Source organism: Protopterus annectens, chromosome 6.part1 (assembly GCF_019279795.1).
Source record: "Protopterus annectens isolate FY-2018-M chromosome 6.part1, PAN1.0, whole genome shotgun sequence".
Lineage (NCBI taxonomy): Eukaryota > Metazoa > Chordata > Ceratodontiformes > Protopteridae > Protopterus > Protopterus annectens.
Genome location: NC_056738.1, coordinates 520400323 through 520418157, shown reverse-complemented (window position 1 = coordinate 520418157; position 17835 = coordinate 520400323). Strand labels below are relative to the sequence as shown.

General features: G+C 42.7%; 1 protein-coding gene across 1 annotated transcript in view; it reads right to left on the bottom strand.

The window, feature by feature from the left end:
• The window catches only part of NBEAL1 (neurobeachin like 1), a 2263075-nt gene that overhangs the window by 431109 nt on the left and 1814131 nt on the right, over positions 1 to 17835 (bottom strand). Inside the window, exon 49 of the mRNA XM_044075407.1 lies at positions 9873 to 9982. Coding sequence (XP_043931342.1) covers positions 9873 to 9982 — 110 coding nt within the window. The remainder of the gene's footprint in view (positions 1 to 9872; positions 9983 to 17835) is intronic.

Genomic DNA, 17835 nt, shown 5'->3' with positions numbered 1-17835 from the left:
AAACTACCTCTCATACTTTTCAACACATTATTCAATGACCTCCAGATATTGGTTACAAAAATGCTACCTTAGTTCAATATTCTGATGTCTCAAACCTAATCTCCTCATCCATATTTCTCTCTAAATTCCAAGTCCTTACACAACAATCCTATTATCAATTGAAACATGACTAAATAATTCACAACAACTTCTAAAAAAATAGAAAAACTAAATTACTGTTCTCTACCCCAAAACACATCTCTTCAAAACTCTAATGACTATCATCACAGATGACCAGTTTAAATTTGACCAATATGTATCACACACACTTAAAAGAACAATCATAAACTAGGTACATTATAGAGTAAAAACCTACTGTCACTGACAACCAGAAGTCATACAGCCTCCACTTTCTTACTGACATCTCTCATCTATGTTGCCCCAATCTTCACTTACCTTCAAGTCTCACAACTGTCCAAACTTGAGCATATAAAATAATAAAATATCCAAATCTGAAGTAAAATGTAACAGAACACACCACTGCCTAGCACTCAAGAGCATTAAACTGATTAGAACTACCACATCACCTAGCTCTTTTCTCAGCTAACTACGATATACAGACTTCTCTACAAAAGAGGAAATTGCTCCGCACTTAGAAACACTACTCCGCTAACAGAAATTAATGCTTTAGAAAAAAATACAAATCATCTAATACTGCAAGTAACTCTTTATATTGATATACTGTAGGTAAACTATGGAATTACTACTACCACTGAAATCCATTCACAATGTAAACTCATTTAAAATACAACTAAAACTTCACCTACCAAATCAATGGATCAGCTCCAGTATAGCTCCAGGACAAATGCCACTGTAATCATCAGTCTGCCATGTCATTAGACTATGCCCCACAACCAGTCTTCCGCACCTGAATAGTTTTACTAGCAATTTCAAGCCATACACACAGTTTATGCAACACTGTTTGCTCCTCACTATACTTCTAACAAAACATTATAGCTATACAATTGTTTCTTAACCTGTATACCCCACATTTTAATTACAATATTTTCTGTTTACCAAGTTCCTTCCCTCACTTCCATTTCACTGAATTTGTAAACACTAACAGCTATTATCTGACAAACCCACTAATACACCTCTTAAAATGGTCAGTGCTTAACAGCTACTAAATACACAAGTATCTTTTATACTGTAATAGTTTTTGTTTATTTCATATGAATGTAATTTACTAGTAAACGTAAGTGTTCATGTTGATGTTGTGTCTTTTGGCTTTTCCCGGTTAGGGGTCGCCACAGCGGAACTCCGGTCCGCTAATGATCGGCAGTAGATTTTTACGTACCGAGTTGCCAGCCCTGACGCACAACCTTCAACGAAGGTATGCCCATTCATGCATGTCTCCACACAGAAGACGCTTTAGCTGAGAATCGAAGAGGACAACGTCTTACTGTGAGGAGACAATGCTACCGCAGCACCACCACCGCAGTTAAACATAAGTGTTCATGTATATTATTTAATGTCTGCTCATGCAATGATTGAATATCTGTTTAAAACTGTTTGTAATATGCTGGAGCTTTTTTCACTGAGCCTCAGCTGAAAATGTTCTTTTGACTAAATCCAGTTGGAAAAGCCCAATAAACAAAAACAAACTAAAAATAAATAAACATGAGGCTGAATATATGAGGCAACAGTTTGGCACTGTGTAATATGCAATATTCTCAAAACCCAGTGCCACAGAATGCTTTTGTCTATTTCCAGATATAAATTTAGTGTAATTACATAATTACTAAAACATCCCTTATCTGATAAGGGATCTGCCATCCTTATAGCTACCTTCAGGAGTACAAAAAGTACCCTTCTTGCTCAGTGTAAATTTGTTTTTGAAAAGCAGGGCTTCATATGCAGAGGTCAGAATGGCCAAGACTGAGCCCTACCTATTTAATGTCTGAATTGTTTAAAATGTGCCATCCTCTCAATACCAGTAGTCTTCATGAGATCATAAATGCCATCAGCATATAAAGGAATAAATTAAGAGAGACTGAAGCAAACATTTCAAGATGAGGGCTAATAGTCTAATCCAGGAAATTAAGAATGCCGTAACAGTTTTCCTTTATTTCAAATGAATGTAATTTAGCCATTTATTAAGCATCTGGGTATGACAGCCTATATTTATTCCCAGTACGGTGTCTATAAAACTTGAATACAACAGCATTAGCTCTATGGCACAGAGATATAAAGCCTTAACTGTGGCACAGATGATGGAGGATCAACTACAAATCTAAGTAATGAGTGAGAAACAGGGAGGGAGACAGTGATTATTTACTACCAGTTAGCCTATCCTGTAGACTACGAATAAAGTTCCACTGTCGTACTACACTCTGCAGAGGTTACTGTGATCTTAACCCCCATCTTACTCCATCAATATTTTAAATTTCCAATGAAATTATCCCTCTCAAAAAAAAAAAGTCCTGCTATTATACCAACACCATTACTAAATCCTCTATATATGCAGCCAAATCAAATAAGCACCATAAAATCTGCACATCTTCTCCTGTGGACAACCGGATAAAATATGAATGTGCCTAATCTGCTGAGTATTAAAATTTCAATGTAATTTTATAAATAAACTGTAAAATAATGCTGAAGGTTGTGTGTGTCACTTTAGCATGCTGTAAATGCTATATGATGTATTTAAACTTGATGATTGCCTGCAAAAAGAAGTTATGTGCTCACCATAATGTTCCATCTGAGCACTTGCTCTTCATCTGTCTTCAACCTGTGGGTTCCCGGATCAGTCTTGGATCTGACTTGGCCACATATCCAGCATCTGATCCAAGCTCAAAACTCCTCCCCTTACCCATAATGCTCCTGTTTCCTTCCTCCCTTCAGATTGAGTTTGCTTCCCAATCTAGTACTCTCACCCAACCCAACAGAACCTTGTCCTTATGAAAAACCATCAACAGGGATAAGGACAAGAGGCACCCTTACAGTGACCACGTCCAGTAGTGGTGGGAGCAACCAACAGTTCACACAAGGCAGAGGGAAGGAGGGAGGGACAGCTGAAGACAAATGAAGAGCAACTACTCAAATGGAATGTTACGGTGAGTACATAACTTCTTTATCTGAAGTAGTTGTCTTCGTTTGGTGTTCAACCTGTGGGACAGAGTCCCCAGCTACTAAACACCTGGGAGGCCCTCATGGAAGGATATTCTGGAGCACAGCAAAGCCAAAGGATGCCCTGTTCCTGGATACAATGTCCAATTTATATTGTGAGATGAAGGTATGAGATGAGGACCAAGTAGCCGTAGAACAAATGAAACTCTGGAGGAAAAAGCCACGGAAGTGGCCATAGATCTGGTGGAATGCACTTTCACATGACTTGGCAGGGAAATCTCGCTGACAGAATATGCCTGAATGATACACTGGGAAATCCAACAGGCGACAGTAACTTTAGAAATTGGTTTCCCTAAAAAGGGTTTGGAGTAAGAGATGAAAATTTGGTCAGATTTACGAAAGGTTTTTATCCTGTGCAGGTAGAAACGTAACTGTGTACATCTAATAAATGCAATTTGTATTCTCCCTTAATTTGAAAGTTTGGAAAGAAGACTGGGAGATTGATCGCCTGATTAATGTTGGCCTCTGAAGCTACTTTAGGAAGAAAGGATGGGTTACTGTGCAAGGACACCCTGTCCTTATGAAAAATTATATAAGGGGCTTTGACTGACAAAGCTTGAAGTTCTGAAACTCTACTGGCAGAAGTAATGGCAACCAAGAATGCAGTCTTCCAGAATAGAAAATGCAGATCCACTGAAGCTGCAGGTTCAAAGGGAGGGAGCGAAACTCAGGCCTGAAGTACTAACGTAAGATCCCATGGTGGCGTAGGGTCCTTCACTGGGTGTCGAAGAAGAAAGGTACCATTGAGGAAGGCCTTGAAAAGCTGTGAAGATGCTAAGGAAGCCATACTATCCCCCACATGATAATTAGAAATTGCAGCAAGTTGAACTTTGACTGTAGAAAAACTTGCACCTTGTTGAAAAATTCCAGTACTGTGGAAACAGTGGCAGTGAAAGGGTCTAGTGCACGTTGCAAAGCCCAGATCGAAACATTTCTCCATTTACTGGAGTATACCCTTCTGGTGGAAGACTTAAGGGCCACCACCAGGATTCTTTTGGCAGCAGAGAATAAGCTGGGAGTCCTGACCATCATGGGAACTGGAGCAGCCAAGCACTGAGCTTTACACTGTCCAGGTCTGGATGGGGAATCCCTGAGGGATGAGAGATGAGATCCCGAACAGGATCCAAAGTCCATGGTCAAGCCACCAGATGAGACCACAGAGAGGGAAACCATACTTGGTAAGGCCAGAATGGGGCAATGAGGATTACTAAGCTCCCTAGCCTATGAGCTTTCTGAAGGAATTTTGTATTTAGGGAAGAGGAAGATAAGCATATAGAAGACTGGGGGGGGCAAGCATGAATCAGAGCATCTTTGGGGGCTTCCCCCAGAGGGGGGTTCAGAGTGAAGAACTCACTGTATTTCACGTTAGAAGGAGAAGTGAAGAGATTGCAGCAAGGCTGACCCCACTTGTGAAAGATCCAATCCGCTACTGAAGGATTCATAGACCACTCGTAAGGCATCAGAATAGATCTGCTGAGCCTGTCAGCTAGAATGTTGGACCTCCCCGGAATGTGCGCTGCCACCGAAAACGACTGGTATAGGTCGCCCACTCCCATTCTATCATGGCCTCGTGACATAGGGGATAAGATTCCCTCCTGCTTGTTGATGTACCAGACCACCAACATATTGTCCGTCTGGACAGCAATCGTTCCTGAGGGAAGATGGGCATGGGGAGCCTGCAACATTAGAAGCACTGCCCTCATCTCCAGGACACTGATATGCAATCTGGTCTTGTAGGGGGACCACGTACCTTGAAGTGTCCTTCCCAAGCAATGCCCCCCAGCTGGTAGGTGTCCGTAGCGACCTTGGCTGTGGGGAAAGGTGGAAGAAAGGGATGACCCCAAACAAGACTCGGGGAATGAATCCACCACAGAAGGGAGTCCCTCCACACTCGAGAGATTCTGATAGGGTAAGTCAATGGAAGATCTAACCAGGACTATTTTACTGCAAGGGTCCACTGAAGAATCCGCATGTGAAGGTGGGCTAAAGGTAAAAGATTGATCATTGCTGCCATGGACCCTAGTGCCCTTAATACCATCTCCACTGTTGGGAATGGAGTTTGAAGAATGGAAAGAACATGTAGCTTCAGAGTGCATATCCTGTCTGGAGTAAGAAAAACTTTGTTTTGAATTGTGTCTAGATGCACCCCAATGAAGTCTGACATTTGGACTGGAGCCAGTGAGGATTTGTTGAAATTGATGGTAATGCCCAACCTCTGGGTCAGAAGAAGAAAGGAATACCTCACTTGACAAAGTTGATGCCTGGAAGGGTCAGCAAGGAGCCAATCATCCAGATAGGGGAATACCTGTACACCTTGGAATCAGGTGAGCCACTACTTCTGACATCACTTTGATAAACACCCTGGGGAGACCTCTGAACTGGTAATGATTGGCTCCTAGTCAGAAGCAGAGAAACCTCTGACAGCTCCTGTCCATTTTGATGTAATAGTACGGTTTCTGGAGGTCGATCAAGCACATCCAATTGTTCTCCTGCAGGAAGGGCTGGATAGATTGTAGGGTGATCATCCAGAACTTCACCTTGGCCACTGACATATTCAAGGTGGAAAGATCCAAAATGGGTCTTAGGTACTCCGTTTTCTTTGGCACCAAAAAGAACCTGGAATAAATGCCTGATCTGGAGTGGTCTGCGGGGGGAGCAGGGCGGTATGGATGACTCATTTTCCTAGCAGCTTTGCGATTTCCAGTGCGGCATCCTCCCTGTGCACGGGTGGGACATCCAGGAGGTGTTTGAGTAGTGTAGGTGGTTCTAGAAAGGGGACTGAATAGCCTCTGGATATAATTTGCAACACCCAATGATCTTTTGTAATGGATTCCCACTCCATAAGGTGTAGTGAGAGACAGCCCCAGACTGCCTCCAGAGACAAGCAGTCGAGCAACCCTTCAGAGCTGCTTGGACAGGTCTGCCCAAGAAAGGCTCTCGAAACACGTAATTGTCTAGGACCCCTTCTACCTCTAGGGCGACGTCTGTCAAATCTCTCTCTGCCCTTGGGGGAAAATGAGTCCTGAATGTCCCAGGGAACTCTGAGATTTCCAAAACCACATCTTCTTGATCCCTCTCGATTCCTAAAAAAGGATCGTTGAGGGGCCGAAAAGTGTACCCCATGGCAGACAAAGTCTTCCTGTCCTTCCCTTTTGAACTGTGTCACATACTGACTTCCCAAAAAGAACCACCATCATATGGGGCATTAGTAAATGACTCCTTAAAGGGTTCCAAAAACAGAGAGGCGCAGAGCCAGGCATGTCACCTGATGGCAACACCTGTACCGGCAGCTCTAGCTGCTCCCTCAGTCATGTGGGAGAAGAGATGCATAGAGGTATTGTCAACTGAATTTAGGGTGGCCATACAAGCAGAAAACACCTTCTTGTCCTGTGTCAACATGGACCCAGGGGTCGACTCAGTGATCTCCTTCACCAGGTCTCGCTGCAGGCGAATCACATGTGCCATTTAATTCAGCGCCCTTAGAGAAGGCCACTGAAGCGTATACCTGCTTCCCGAAATGGTCTATCGTCCTTGACTCCCGGTCATGAAGGTGGACCATACAGCTCTCCTGAGCGAGCTCCTTCCTAGTGGCAGCTGCTACCACCATGGCATCAACCAGGAATCCCTTATGCCAACAAGATCTGTCTGAAAGCGGGCTCAAAACCTTGTCTGGACGTTTGGGAATGGGCTCCACCATGTCCGGTTCCTTCCACGCCCTAGATGTAATGAGATCCATTAAGGGATCTGCAGGTGGGGACAACCAGGAAGTAGAGGGTCCTGCTCCAAAATGCCTCGAGGAACACCAAATTATGCAAAGTAGGTTTTTGGGTAAGCCACCCCCCTCGCTGGCGAAGGAGTTCCATGATGTCTCCGAAGGACACATCCTTGGGGGGGTGACGGGGGGAACCTTCCCCTTCCGCCAAATCAGTCTCTTCAGTGAGACACTCTGGTGGGAGTCTAAGTGCCTCCTTTTGCATGCACGCTTGTGAGGGACCTCCTCAGTGGGGATCTCTGAGGAAAACTCGCCAATGTCTTGCTGCTCTGAAGAGGGAGCATCCTGAGGCAAAAAGGCGGCAGGCTGTCCCTGAGATGGCAGAATGACTGGATCTGTGCCAGAAACAGAGGGAGCTGGGGCGAAGTCCAAAGACGAGATGGTCAAGGGTCTCGAAAAAAAATGAGTGTACCCTTTCCACCACGCCGAAGGGGAATGGACATCCTAAGAATAGACAATAAGGAGGAGCAGTCATCCTCAGACCTGGCGGGGGAGTCAGAGCCAAACCTCCAGGCACAGAGATACCAAGCGGAAGGCTCAGCTCTGACACACTAGGAGGCGACACCAACACCTCGATCCAACGCAGAGGTTATGGCTCCGAGAGCCTGTTGTATCCAAGCTAGTCAGATCTGACCTGCTCAAGCTCACGGCCAGCGTCGAGGTGCAAGGTACTGTCGGCGCCGGCCCCTCAACTTCGAGTGTCTTCGGATCCAAGGACTCCAAAATTGGAGGTCGGATCAGAGAAGGACTAATAGGGGTGAAAAAGGGCTGCATGCTCCCTGCTCCGGAGGGAGACGGGGCTTGCAAGACTCCCATCTGTATCAGGCCTATTCCTCTTGGAAGATTTGTTTCCATCCCTGGTCCTCTTAGTGGGAGTTTCAGTCCCAGAGGCCGGGGAGGAGCAGGGGTAGAAGCCGGGGCTGCATGGTCTTGAGCCCTCAAAAAGGGAAGAAGGCCATTAAGAATAATTTTTTTTCTCCTGTCCATGAGTGCCCAGGGATTAAACCTGGCACAGATGGAACAGGAGATTTGAAGATGGGCTGTCCCAAGACGAACTACGCACAGTATGGCCATTAGCTGTGGAGAGCATACGGCCACACACTGTACATTTTCTGAAGCTGGGTTTGGGAGCTTCGGACACTGTCCCAACCTAAGGCCCAGCACACAGTCCACACACGCAATAGGAAAGATACCGCTTTTTTTTCTTTTCTTTTTTTATATAAACAAACCGATGGAAAGGCACGAAGGGGAGGTAGAAAGTAGAGAAATAACAAAAGAGAGACTAAAAAGGAAGATTTTACACCAAAACAGCACTTACCACAACTTTTACAGCAGAGAGCTCAGATCATGATGTGGATATGTAGCGCGGCAAATGAGATCTGTGGGGAGGAAGGAGACAGAAGCATTATTGGTACGGGGAGGAGCTTTGAGCTTGGATCAGATGCTGGATATGGGGCAGAGCCAGATCAGAGACAGAGCTGGGAACCCACAGGTTGAAGACCAAATGAAGACAACTACTTCAGATCATTATATATACGTCAGTATACAGTATTATACAATATAGTTTTATTTGTTAGCTCACACTAATTAACTGTGCAAACACATGTAAGGCAGAGCTTTTCTCTGCAGGCTTCCTTTGAAAAGGGGTTTTGATCAGTTAGACTTTCCTGGTAATTAAAGACAAATAAAGACTGTGGGCATGTCAGCAGCAAATGGGCAGTGATGGAGCATATACACCAAGATTTTAAGGACTGCCTGCAGGATGCACTGTCGGAGATTCTGGGTAGGCAGATTGGTGTGGCAAGGGAGATGATTTTTCAGAGCCAAGATACAGAATCAGAATTGCCTAGACATGGTAAGGCCTTGCTGTCTCTAATTATGGTTGCTGCAGAAAAAGCAATTACTAGAAAATGGAAAATCAAAAACTAAACTAACTACATTAGAAGTAGTGAACGTAGCAACAAACATAAAGCAACTGGGAATGAGATCTTTAGAAAAAGGTAGGAATAAACTACACAGAAAAAAATAAGAATTGTGGGAACAATACATACAGGGGAGAAATGACATTTAAAAGAAGCCAGGACTTAAATGAGCTATGTAATATTTGACTGAAAACGATTGGGTAGATTATAAGTGATGTATAATGTTGGCAATTGGGAGTGTGTCAGTATGGTTTGTGATGTAAAATGCTTGCAACTAGGATTGTGTCAGAGTGGTTTGTTTTCACTTGTATAAGTGTATGATTGCTTATGCCGCAAGCAATAGTTTAATAAAGATGTTTCTTGTTTAAAAAAAAAAACTGAATAACCTATGTAATGTTGATTAGGTTATATAATAAATAGCAATACATGGGAAGCATAATGTTTGTTAATTTTAACTTGTTAGCACAGTTTGATTACTTTTATATAAGTGTAAATGTGCCTATGTCACAACTGATAACTCAATAAAGGCATTTAAGAAAAAAGGCAAAAAAAAGCAGTATATACTGAAGCCAGAGTCAGGCATTTGTTGTGCATATTGTTTATGCAGGAGAAGCCGGCATTGCTAGCCAAACCCTTCAGCTGAAATGGGGGAACCAAGGGATTAGGGCTAAACTAGAAAACACAAATCACTGCCTAAATTACTACTTCTTATAACTAGAAAAAAAGGTTATCAAAATGTCATGTCTACAACAGTTAAATGAACACTGGCTTCTCTTGGTTTGCAAAATCTGTGTCTTCCCATATCAGCAGATACGAGTAAATTAGCCAACAGAACATACATACATATATACATGTTAACAGTGTTTCCTTTCATGGGTCAGGAAAAGCCAAACAACTTTTCTGATGTAATGTTTTTACTGCTTGAGATCCAAATGCCACACCCCCTCCAAAAATAAAACATGCAGCCTCATTGAAACATGCAGTAGTGCTTGCTAACACTATAAACTTACTTTGGATTTGTTATTGTTGGATCTTTGATGAATGTGAAGTAGTTAGAGATGCTTTTATCATAAGGCAGCCAACCATGGGTTCCAATAAGGCAGTTTTGACTCACTGTTACCTGCAAAACACAAGCTGCAGTCAGTCAGTTATCTTCTTTCACTTCCTAATGTACACTTACTACAAGAAAGCTCAAAAATGTTCGACTTGTAGCACATGCGCTGCCAGTGATCTAGATATCAGAAAAGGCCTGAGTGGCTAGTAAGGTTGACAAGGAGAAAAAGGGTGAACTGGTCACTGGACTATCATCCTTTTTTGGGGAGGGTTGAGGACCTACGTCTGCTTCAGTACCTCCTGGCGCCTGAAGGAAGCCAGCATCAAGGATAGAAAATGTTGAGAACAATGAGGAAAGGTAATGACAGCATGTCCTTTACATCAGCAGCAGAGGCACAAATAGTATTCATTTCCTGTCTCATCAGTGAAATAGGGACTATGGCCAGTCACCACTTAAGCGCAGTGATTCCATAGCTATAAACCTTGCTCCATGTCCTTCTCCAACATAAACCATCTGATGAGGCTCCTGTCATGGAGAAATGAGGGGTGCCCACTTAGCAAAAAGATATGCTGAAGATTATGTGGAAATGAGCAAAAGTGGTCCCTGGGATGTGGTAAGCAGGGAATACTGCTTGGACATGAGGTGGGAGAAAGAGAAGGAAGGAAACAAATACATAATACAGTTTAAAATATGCAAGAGTTCCACTAAATCCATGATGCACAGCAATAGCTAACAAACTAAAGGTCAGTTATAAATGTAGTAGCTTAACATTCACCGTCATCTACAAGTCATCTGCACTCTTGACTACCACATATTTCTGACAGGAATAGCACAAAAAATAAAACACATTTTCACCCAGTTCTGTCCTGTCATTGTAACACTGGGTTACTGTTCAACATGGACTTGGCTCAACAGAGTCATGACTCAAGTGGACCAGCTTAAATACCTGGGAGTAATGATGGATCCCACTCTGTTTCAAAATCCACATCAAAAATTTACAATGTGATAAAGCATCTTCAGGTAAGCTACAAGTTTTCCAATATTCTTACACAACAGAAGCATGAACAGCAACAGGTATCAGCCTTGCTTTCCCTAAAGTGGAAGATGCACTTTCTGGTTATTGCCTTCATCTCCTCTTAGGATACATCATGCCTTCAAAAGACTCTTAGAAAGGTTTGTCGGTTCATCACATGTGCCCCTCTGGGGGGGGGGGGCCCTCTGGCTATCTATATCTAGCACAACTACTTTACTGTGGGTTCATGTCAACTTGCTGAAAATTGTTTAAAGGAATGGAAAACATCTATAAATTTGTTCTGTTCGCCATTACTTCGGCGAACATCAGAGGAAACCTTTTTTTTTTTTTTTTTTTGCAGGCGGTGAGTCTACCCTCCCTTTATGCAAGGTACTCCCCCAGACTTATACATACCAATTCCAAGGTTTCACAGCAAAAAGAGGCCAACTCCATTGTCGGAGAGAGTAGCTTCAGCAAATGTAAAATGTTCAAATGTTGTACCTTTGGCAATTTGCCACTTTTCCCTTTACTGTAACCATCCCTCTGTAACTTGACTGTCCTCTTCTTGCCTAACATGCACTCTATTCGGTCACAAGATCATGGGTCCCTATCTTTTGAAAGGACCACTTATTAGAACCACTACTGATTAGGAAAGCTTTCAGCAACTAGCCCCAGCCACCTGGAACCACCTTTGCCCCCTGTTCAGAACTTTGGTCCTAAGTTCACTGTGTTTATCAAACTGGAACATTTCATTATCAATAAATATACAGACATTTGCTTTTCCAGTAATGGTTAAACTCAATACTGCACAATAAACCAGTAATGGTCCCCAGATGCATCTACTACCATGTGAATTAATGACAGATTAACCACTTTTTTTTTATATAAGAAGTCATATAGAGTCTACTCTGAAACTACATTCTGTGCTGTTCATAATTTTATTATTTATTTTTGGTTGTGATGGGATAAGTGGACTGGTCTGTGGACCTTTTCAGCCATGACTTGGGTGAAATACACAGACACGGTTATAAAAGAAAAAAAGAATTAAAGACTTTCACTCTGTACTTCATACATGGTAACAATGTACAATACAGTATTTCGACACAAAAAAAAAAAATTAAAATCAGTTATATTCCACTCCCATTGTCTATGCTCCACTAACTATTGCCACTATTATTTAATTAACATGAAAATCTTCTCTTGTAAAAATGCCCTAAACCTGTGTCATCTGGGTACATTTGAGGCTGAAAGGTGTCTTCATACCAACCCTTGTACTTCTCAGCAAACAAAATAAGTTTTTATTCTAGTGTCATGATAGGCAGCAGCACATGAAAGCAGAGGACAGTTTTATCTACTTAGTCAACCATCTAAAGTGTTTTGGTAACATCTTTTCTAAGCACAAAGACCAACAAGACTACAAGCAGAATGAATGGGAGAGAAACCAAACTCCTACCCAGGCTCCCTCAGTGCTACTACTTGGTAAGATTTCAAAAGCATATGAATGGCTACCTATACAGCAGACACAGTCCATAAAGCCTATCTTTTCCTCAAATTCTGTCACTGAAAAGGCAATGGGATTCACAGGACATAATAATTATCCACAAATGCTGTGACAATTCCTTTCCCACTGCTATATCCGCAACGTACCCCACCCCTCACCTGTACTGCTGTGGAGATAAGATTATATCAGCTCCTAAGCAAACTCACAGAAAAGCTAAATTTCCACCTACAGTACTAGTTATCCAAGTTCAGTGAACTCAATCAAGAAGAAGTAAGTACAGGCCCATCAGCTTAACAGCAGTGGTAGGGAAAGTCATTGACAGAATACTTAGGGGGAAGGCTGGTAGCATTTCTAAAGGAAAACAATCTCCAAGACAACAACTGACATGGGTTCATAGCCAGAAACAGCTGCCAGTCAAACATGATCCAGTGTTATGTCTGAAATACAGTTAAACTTAAAGTGGGACATGGTCTACTTGGACTTCAACAAGGCTTCTGGATTTCAGAAGAGGCTAATAAGAAAACTGGAGTGGGTGGGGTACAACTAAGACGGGTACAACTAAGACTAAGGCACTGGACAGATGAACTAATGAATAAGTATGATGAAGGGGGTTTTAGAGACAGGATCAGTTTCAGCTGTTAAGAAAGTGAACTGTAAAGTACCACAGATATCAGTTTAGGATCCAGTACCCTCTGGTGTGCTTGTTTTGGACATATCTGATGGAACAAAATACACAGTCAGCCTCTGCTGATGTCACAAAGACAGATGCAACACTGAAGGATGAGGGAAAGTGTCTAGCAAAGGATTTGGAAAGGCAGAAAAAAGGGCATGAAAACAGCAGTTGAAATTGAGTGCAAACAAATGCATGGTGCTGCACTTGGACCACAACAGTGGAGTGTCAGTGTGTGCGTGGAAAAGTTAGTAACAGAGTAGGGAAACTAACTAGAAGTGTTCAACAAATTTAGCCTGGCCCATCAGGAAAAGAATGAAAGGGTAGCGGTAACAGCTCAAAGATGCCTGGAATTTATCCTCAAGGGGATAAATTCCAGAAGCAGAGACATAATGCTTCTGTTCTGTAGGGCCTTGGTCACACTATACCTCGAGTATTACCAGCAGTTCTTGAGCCCATAAAAAGAAAAGAAAAGGATATCAGACTTCTTGAATCAATAAGTAAGCTACCAAAAAAATCCATGGGATTGATGGAAAAAATATGATCAGATGCTAAAGTAGCTACAGCTCTTCACACGAGACCAGAAGACATGAGGGGGTGGGTCATAATACTGATTCACAAGTGCAAGTCAGGCAAGTATTAAGGACTTCTTCTGAACAGGAAGGTCAGAGAGAGAAGCAGGGGCACAGGCAGCAGAGGGTACAAACAAATCATTCTTTGGTTCTTTAAATGTACTTTTACAGAGAGAGGACTAGAAACATATGGAACAAACTACATGGATGCGTGGCAAACAGAGAATCCACACAGGCATTCAAGACATGGAAAAATGATAAAGGGGAAGGTAGGAACTGAGGGAAGTACAATGTCAAATACACTTAAAGTTGCAGGCCAGGCAGGCTTACTGTCTCCTCCTGTCATTAAGCAAATGTAATCAGCCACATCTCCAGCAGAGTGGCCTTAGACAGCAGCACTTTCCAATGAGCAATGTGGTGAAAAAGGTCATACAAGTATCTATCCACGTAGAAGTGGTTTGCTTGCTGACTGCCAGATTTTCCGTTCACAGAACAAAGGAGATGCTCAGCTGCCCCATCTTCTTAAACTCATGCATCTCTGAGTAAAATGAGTTGGCAATACATAGCCAAGATTTAAAGGGGTCTCTGTACCCTGGTATCCACTCTAGCAAATAAAACAGAAAGTTGGATACACTGATGGGAAGAGTTTTAGACACAATTCAGTGGAGGAAATGTAGGTTAGTGACTCACTAAGCATAATGGTTTTCAGCTTGGGATTTTGTAAAAAGAGCATCTGGCTAGAAGGAACAGCATTCTCCCAGGAATATGCTTCAACTTTGCTAACACACCAATTTAGACTAGGAAAGGACAGGTCCTAAAGCTGAACAGAAATGCAGAATCCTCTTATGGAATTGGTCAACCAACCAGCTAGACTAAATTCCTGCTCATCACAAGGTCATGTCAAAAAGAAGCAGGTGACATGCAGAACACCACTTTCAAGTCAGGCCATCCTACAAAGGTGCATGCCCCAGCTTACTATAATAATCACAGTGTCAGCACAGTTGAAGTTACAGTGAATAATGTTGTAGCCCATTGTGTATGTCACTATCTCAAACACTTCCTTCCTGTGCCCATACTCAGAAAGCAAGTGACGAAAACTCTTCCAGACTCATCCCTCCCAGTGTCCTAGCTAATTTCCTCAGAGTCAGTATGAATACCACTTCAAGTCTCCCCTTAATTTAAGTGCAGCCTAGTGGGATTAAACTGGTTAAAAATGTAAAAATAGATTAAAATGGATCGCTACTACAGTTACAAGACCTCCTCATCCAGCTATATTGTGAAGACGCCTTCACCGCTCAACGAGCCCTTCAGTGCAGTTATCCCTATATCTTACAGAAAACACTGTCCTTCTACCTCGTATGTGCCCTCTTTTAACTGCAAAAGAAGTAAATAAAGGATCACTACTACAGTTACAAGTCCTCCTCCTCCAGCTATATTGTGAAGACGCCTTCACCGCTCAATGAGCCCTTCAATGCAGTTATCTCTATATCTTACGGAAAACGCTGTGTATATGTAGCCTACTCTAAGTAACCTGCTAGTTTTCTCTTTGCTCATTAATTCCTGTATCATAGACCTTGCCTTCCACATGATAGCAGCCACCCGCAGCCCGCTCGCACCTTCCGCCCCTATGGATTAATCTCTTGTCTCCTTACTCTCCAAGCAAATTCCTTTTTTGTTGCTATTTAGCCACTACATGGCAGCACACACCTGGTATATACTTTTTCACAAGTACTTCCTTCCCCAACTAGCCAATACAATATCTTAAATAATTTTTAGCGAGTACTTTTCTGTTCTCCTTCCCTACTTTTTCTTTGTCCAACTCACTCCCTCAACACTGTCTCCTGCCCACAAATCTTTTTCTCTCAAATTGTTACAGAAAATCCTCCAGTACAACACCTACGGCTCAGCTTGAGTCACTTTGGATAATGATTGTTTTCATAACTTTTCTCTCCCTTTGGCTCTTCCCCCCTTTCCCTTCTCCATTCCTACTATCACCCACTTTCCCCTTATCCCCTCCCCTCTGACAACTTCCTCCCTAGAAGTTAGTTTTAGTTGGAGGTGTATCCGGCACCATTTTTAAATTAGGTGGCCCCTACTCGGTGCGTGCACCATCCCCTCCAAAAGGTCCTGTGGTCTGTCTGCTCATCTCGCCCCTTGGTAAGTGTGATTCACAGCAGTGATACATGTTTAGGATTTTAGAACCTACGTAATCGTAGAATATGCAACACTTGGTTGCTTGCCTCCCTGACTTACACCCTTGTTGGTAATAGCGTCCTTGCTCGAGTGCTACCTCTCCATGCTGTAGGGTTAAGTCTGTTGGTCACTTTGTTATATATTTACTGCAATTAACTGACTTTTGCTTCTGTGATGGTTTAATTGGTATAATTTTTCCATTTGATATAACTCTCTATACATTACGCTGACTGAATGAAAGGCAACACCAACAGTTCTGTAATCAAATACCTGCGTCAAATGTATGGTCCTTGTCTTTTCTAGATATGTGGCATATATTATTACAATGTTATTCCTGCTTAATTGTTAATCAGATACAACATGCCATACTGTCTATTAACTTCAGTGTTATGCTCTAATAGGCTTTGCTGAATGTGATACCGTATTGTGTTCCATGTATCTGTCACGTGTACCTACACTAATCTGAGGCTGCATTTACTGTTGCTATTAGCCAATACTGGTACCACTACAGCTCTTACACACTTGCTTCACATTTCTCCTGCTGCTCTTCCTTCACATTGCTTAGCGACTTACTTTACTGCTGCATGTGTGGCTAAAAGTGCAGGGTTCTGCACGTAGCACTTTTTGCTTAGCCATATTCTCACAGCCAGGTGTACTTTTCTATGAATCCAAGGGTTGCGGTCCTTGCTTTCTATTATCAGTACTCTTAAGCTTTCACTAATATGGTCTCTAGCTCCCTTGCTGCCTAGCCTAACTCCTTTCATCTTTCTTCCCTCATCTCTCTCTCTGTGCCTCCACATTTCCTCCCCTGCCTTTCTGAATTATTGTCCTTTCTCCTTTATTTTTTCAGCCTTCTACCTCGGGTGCACCCTCTTTTAACTGCAAAAGAAGTATATAAAGGATCGCTACTACAGTTACAAGACCTCATCCTCCAGCTATATTGTGAAGACACCTTCACCGCTCAACGAGCCCTTCAATGCGGTTATCCCTATATCTTACAGGAGACACTGTGTCTGTAGCCTACTTTAAGTAATCTGCTAGTTTTCTCTCTGCTCATTAGCAGCCATCCGCAGCCCGCTCACACCTCCCGCTCCTACGGATTAATCTCTTGTCTCCTTGTGCTTAACCAGGTTACCCTCCAAGCAAATTCCTTTCTTGTTGCTATTTAGCCACTAGGTGGCAGCACACACCTGGTATATACTTTTTCACAAGTACTTGCTTCCTCAACTAGCTAATACAATATCTTAAATAATTTTTAGCAAGTACTTTTCTGTTCTCCTTCCCTACTTTTTCTTTGTCCAGCTCACTCCCTCAACACTGTCTCCTGCCCACAAATCCTTTTCTCTCGAATTTTTACAGAAAATCCTCCAGTACAACACCTATGGCTCAGCTTGAGTCACTTTGGATACTGATTGTTTTTATAACTTTTCTATCCTTTTGGCTCTACCTGCTCCGTTCACCCTGCAGGCTCACTCCGCTCTCCTACCCTACCCCCAAATTCCACCCACTCCCACTGGTCATACATGTATTCCTGCCAGTAGTCTCCTCCCCTCTTCTTCCACTCCACTTACAGTCCTCCTCTTCTCACCCCTCCCTTCAATTAAAAGCCACACCCCTTATACCATTTACTATACTCTATTCCTCTCCCCTTCCTCATTCTGTACCTTACACCTCTCCTACATTATACCTACATTATTCCTCCCTCTCTACTCTATCTTATCAATCTACACCACCTCACTATGAACTCTCCATTACTACCTACCCTTCTCAACCCCTCTACCACCTTAACTCTAATTCTACTATACCATACTACCTCTTATTCCTCCACTCCTCTTCCCCCTTCTCTCATGTCCCACTTCACCTCTTCCAACCCCCATCACACCTCAACACCTCACTTCCATACTATCTCACCCTCATTACTCCAGCCCAACCACCTTTACTAGTTCAAACTAAAGATCCTACCCACCTTAA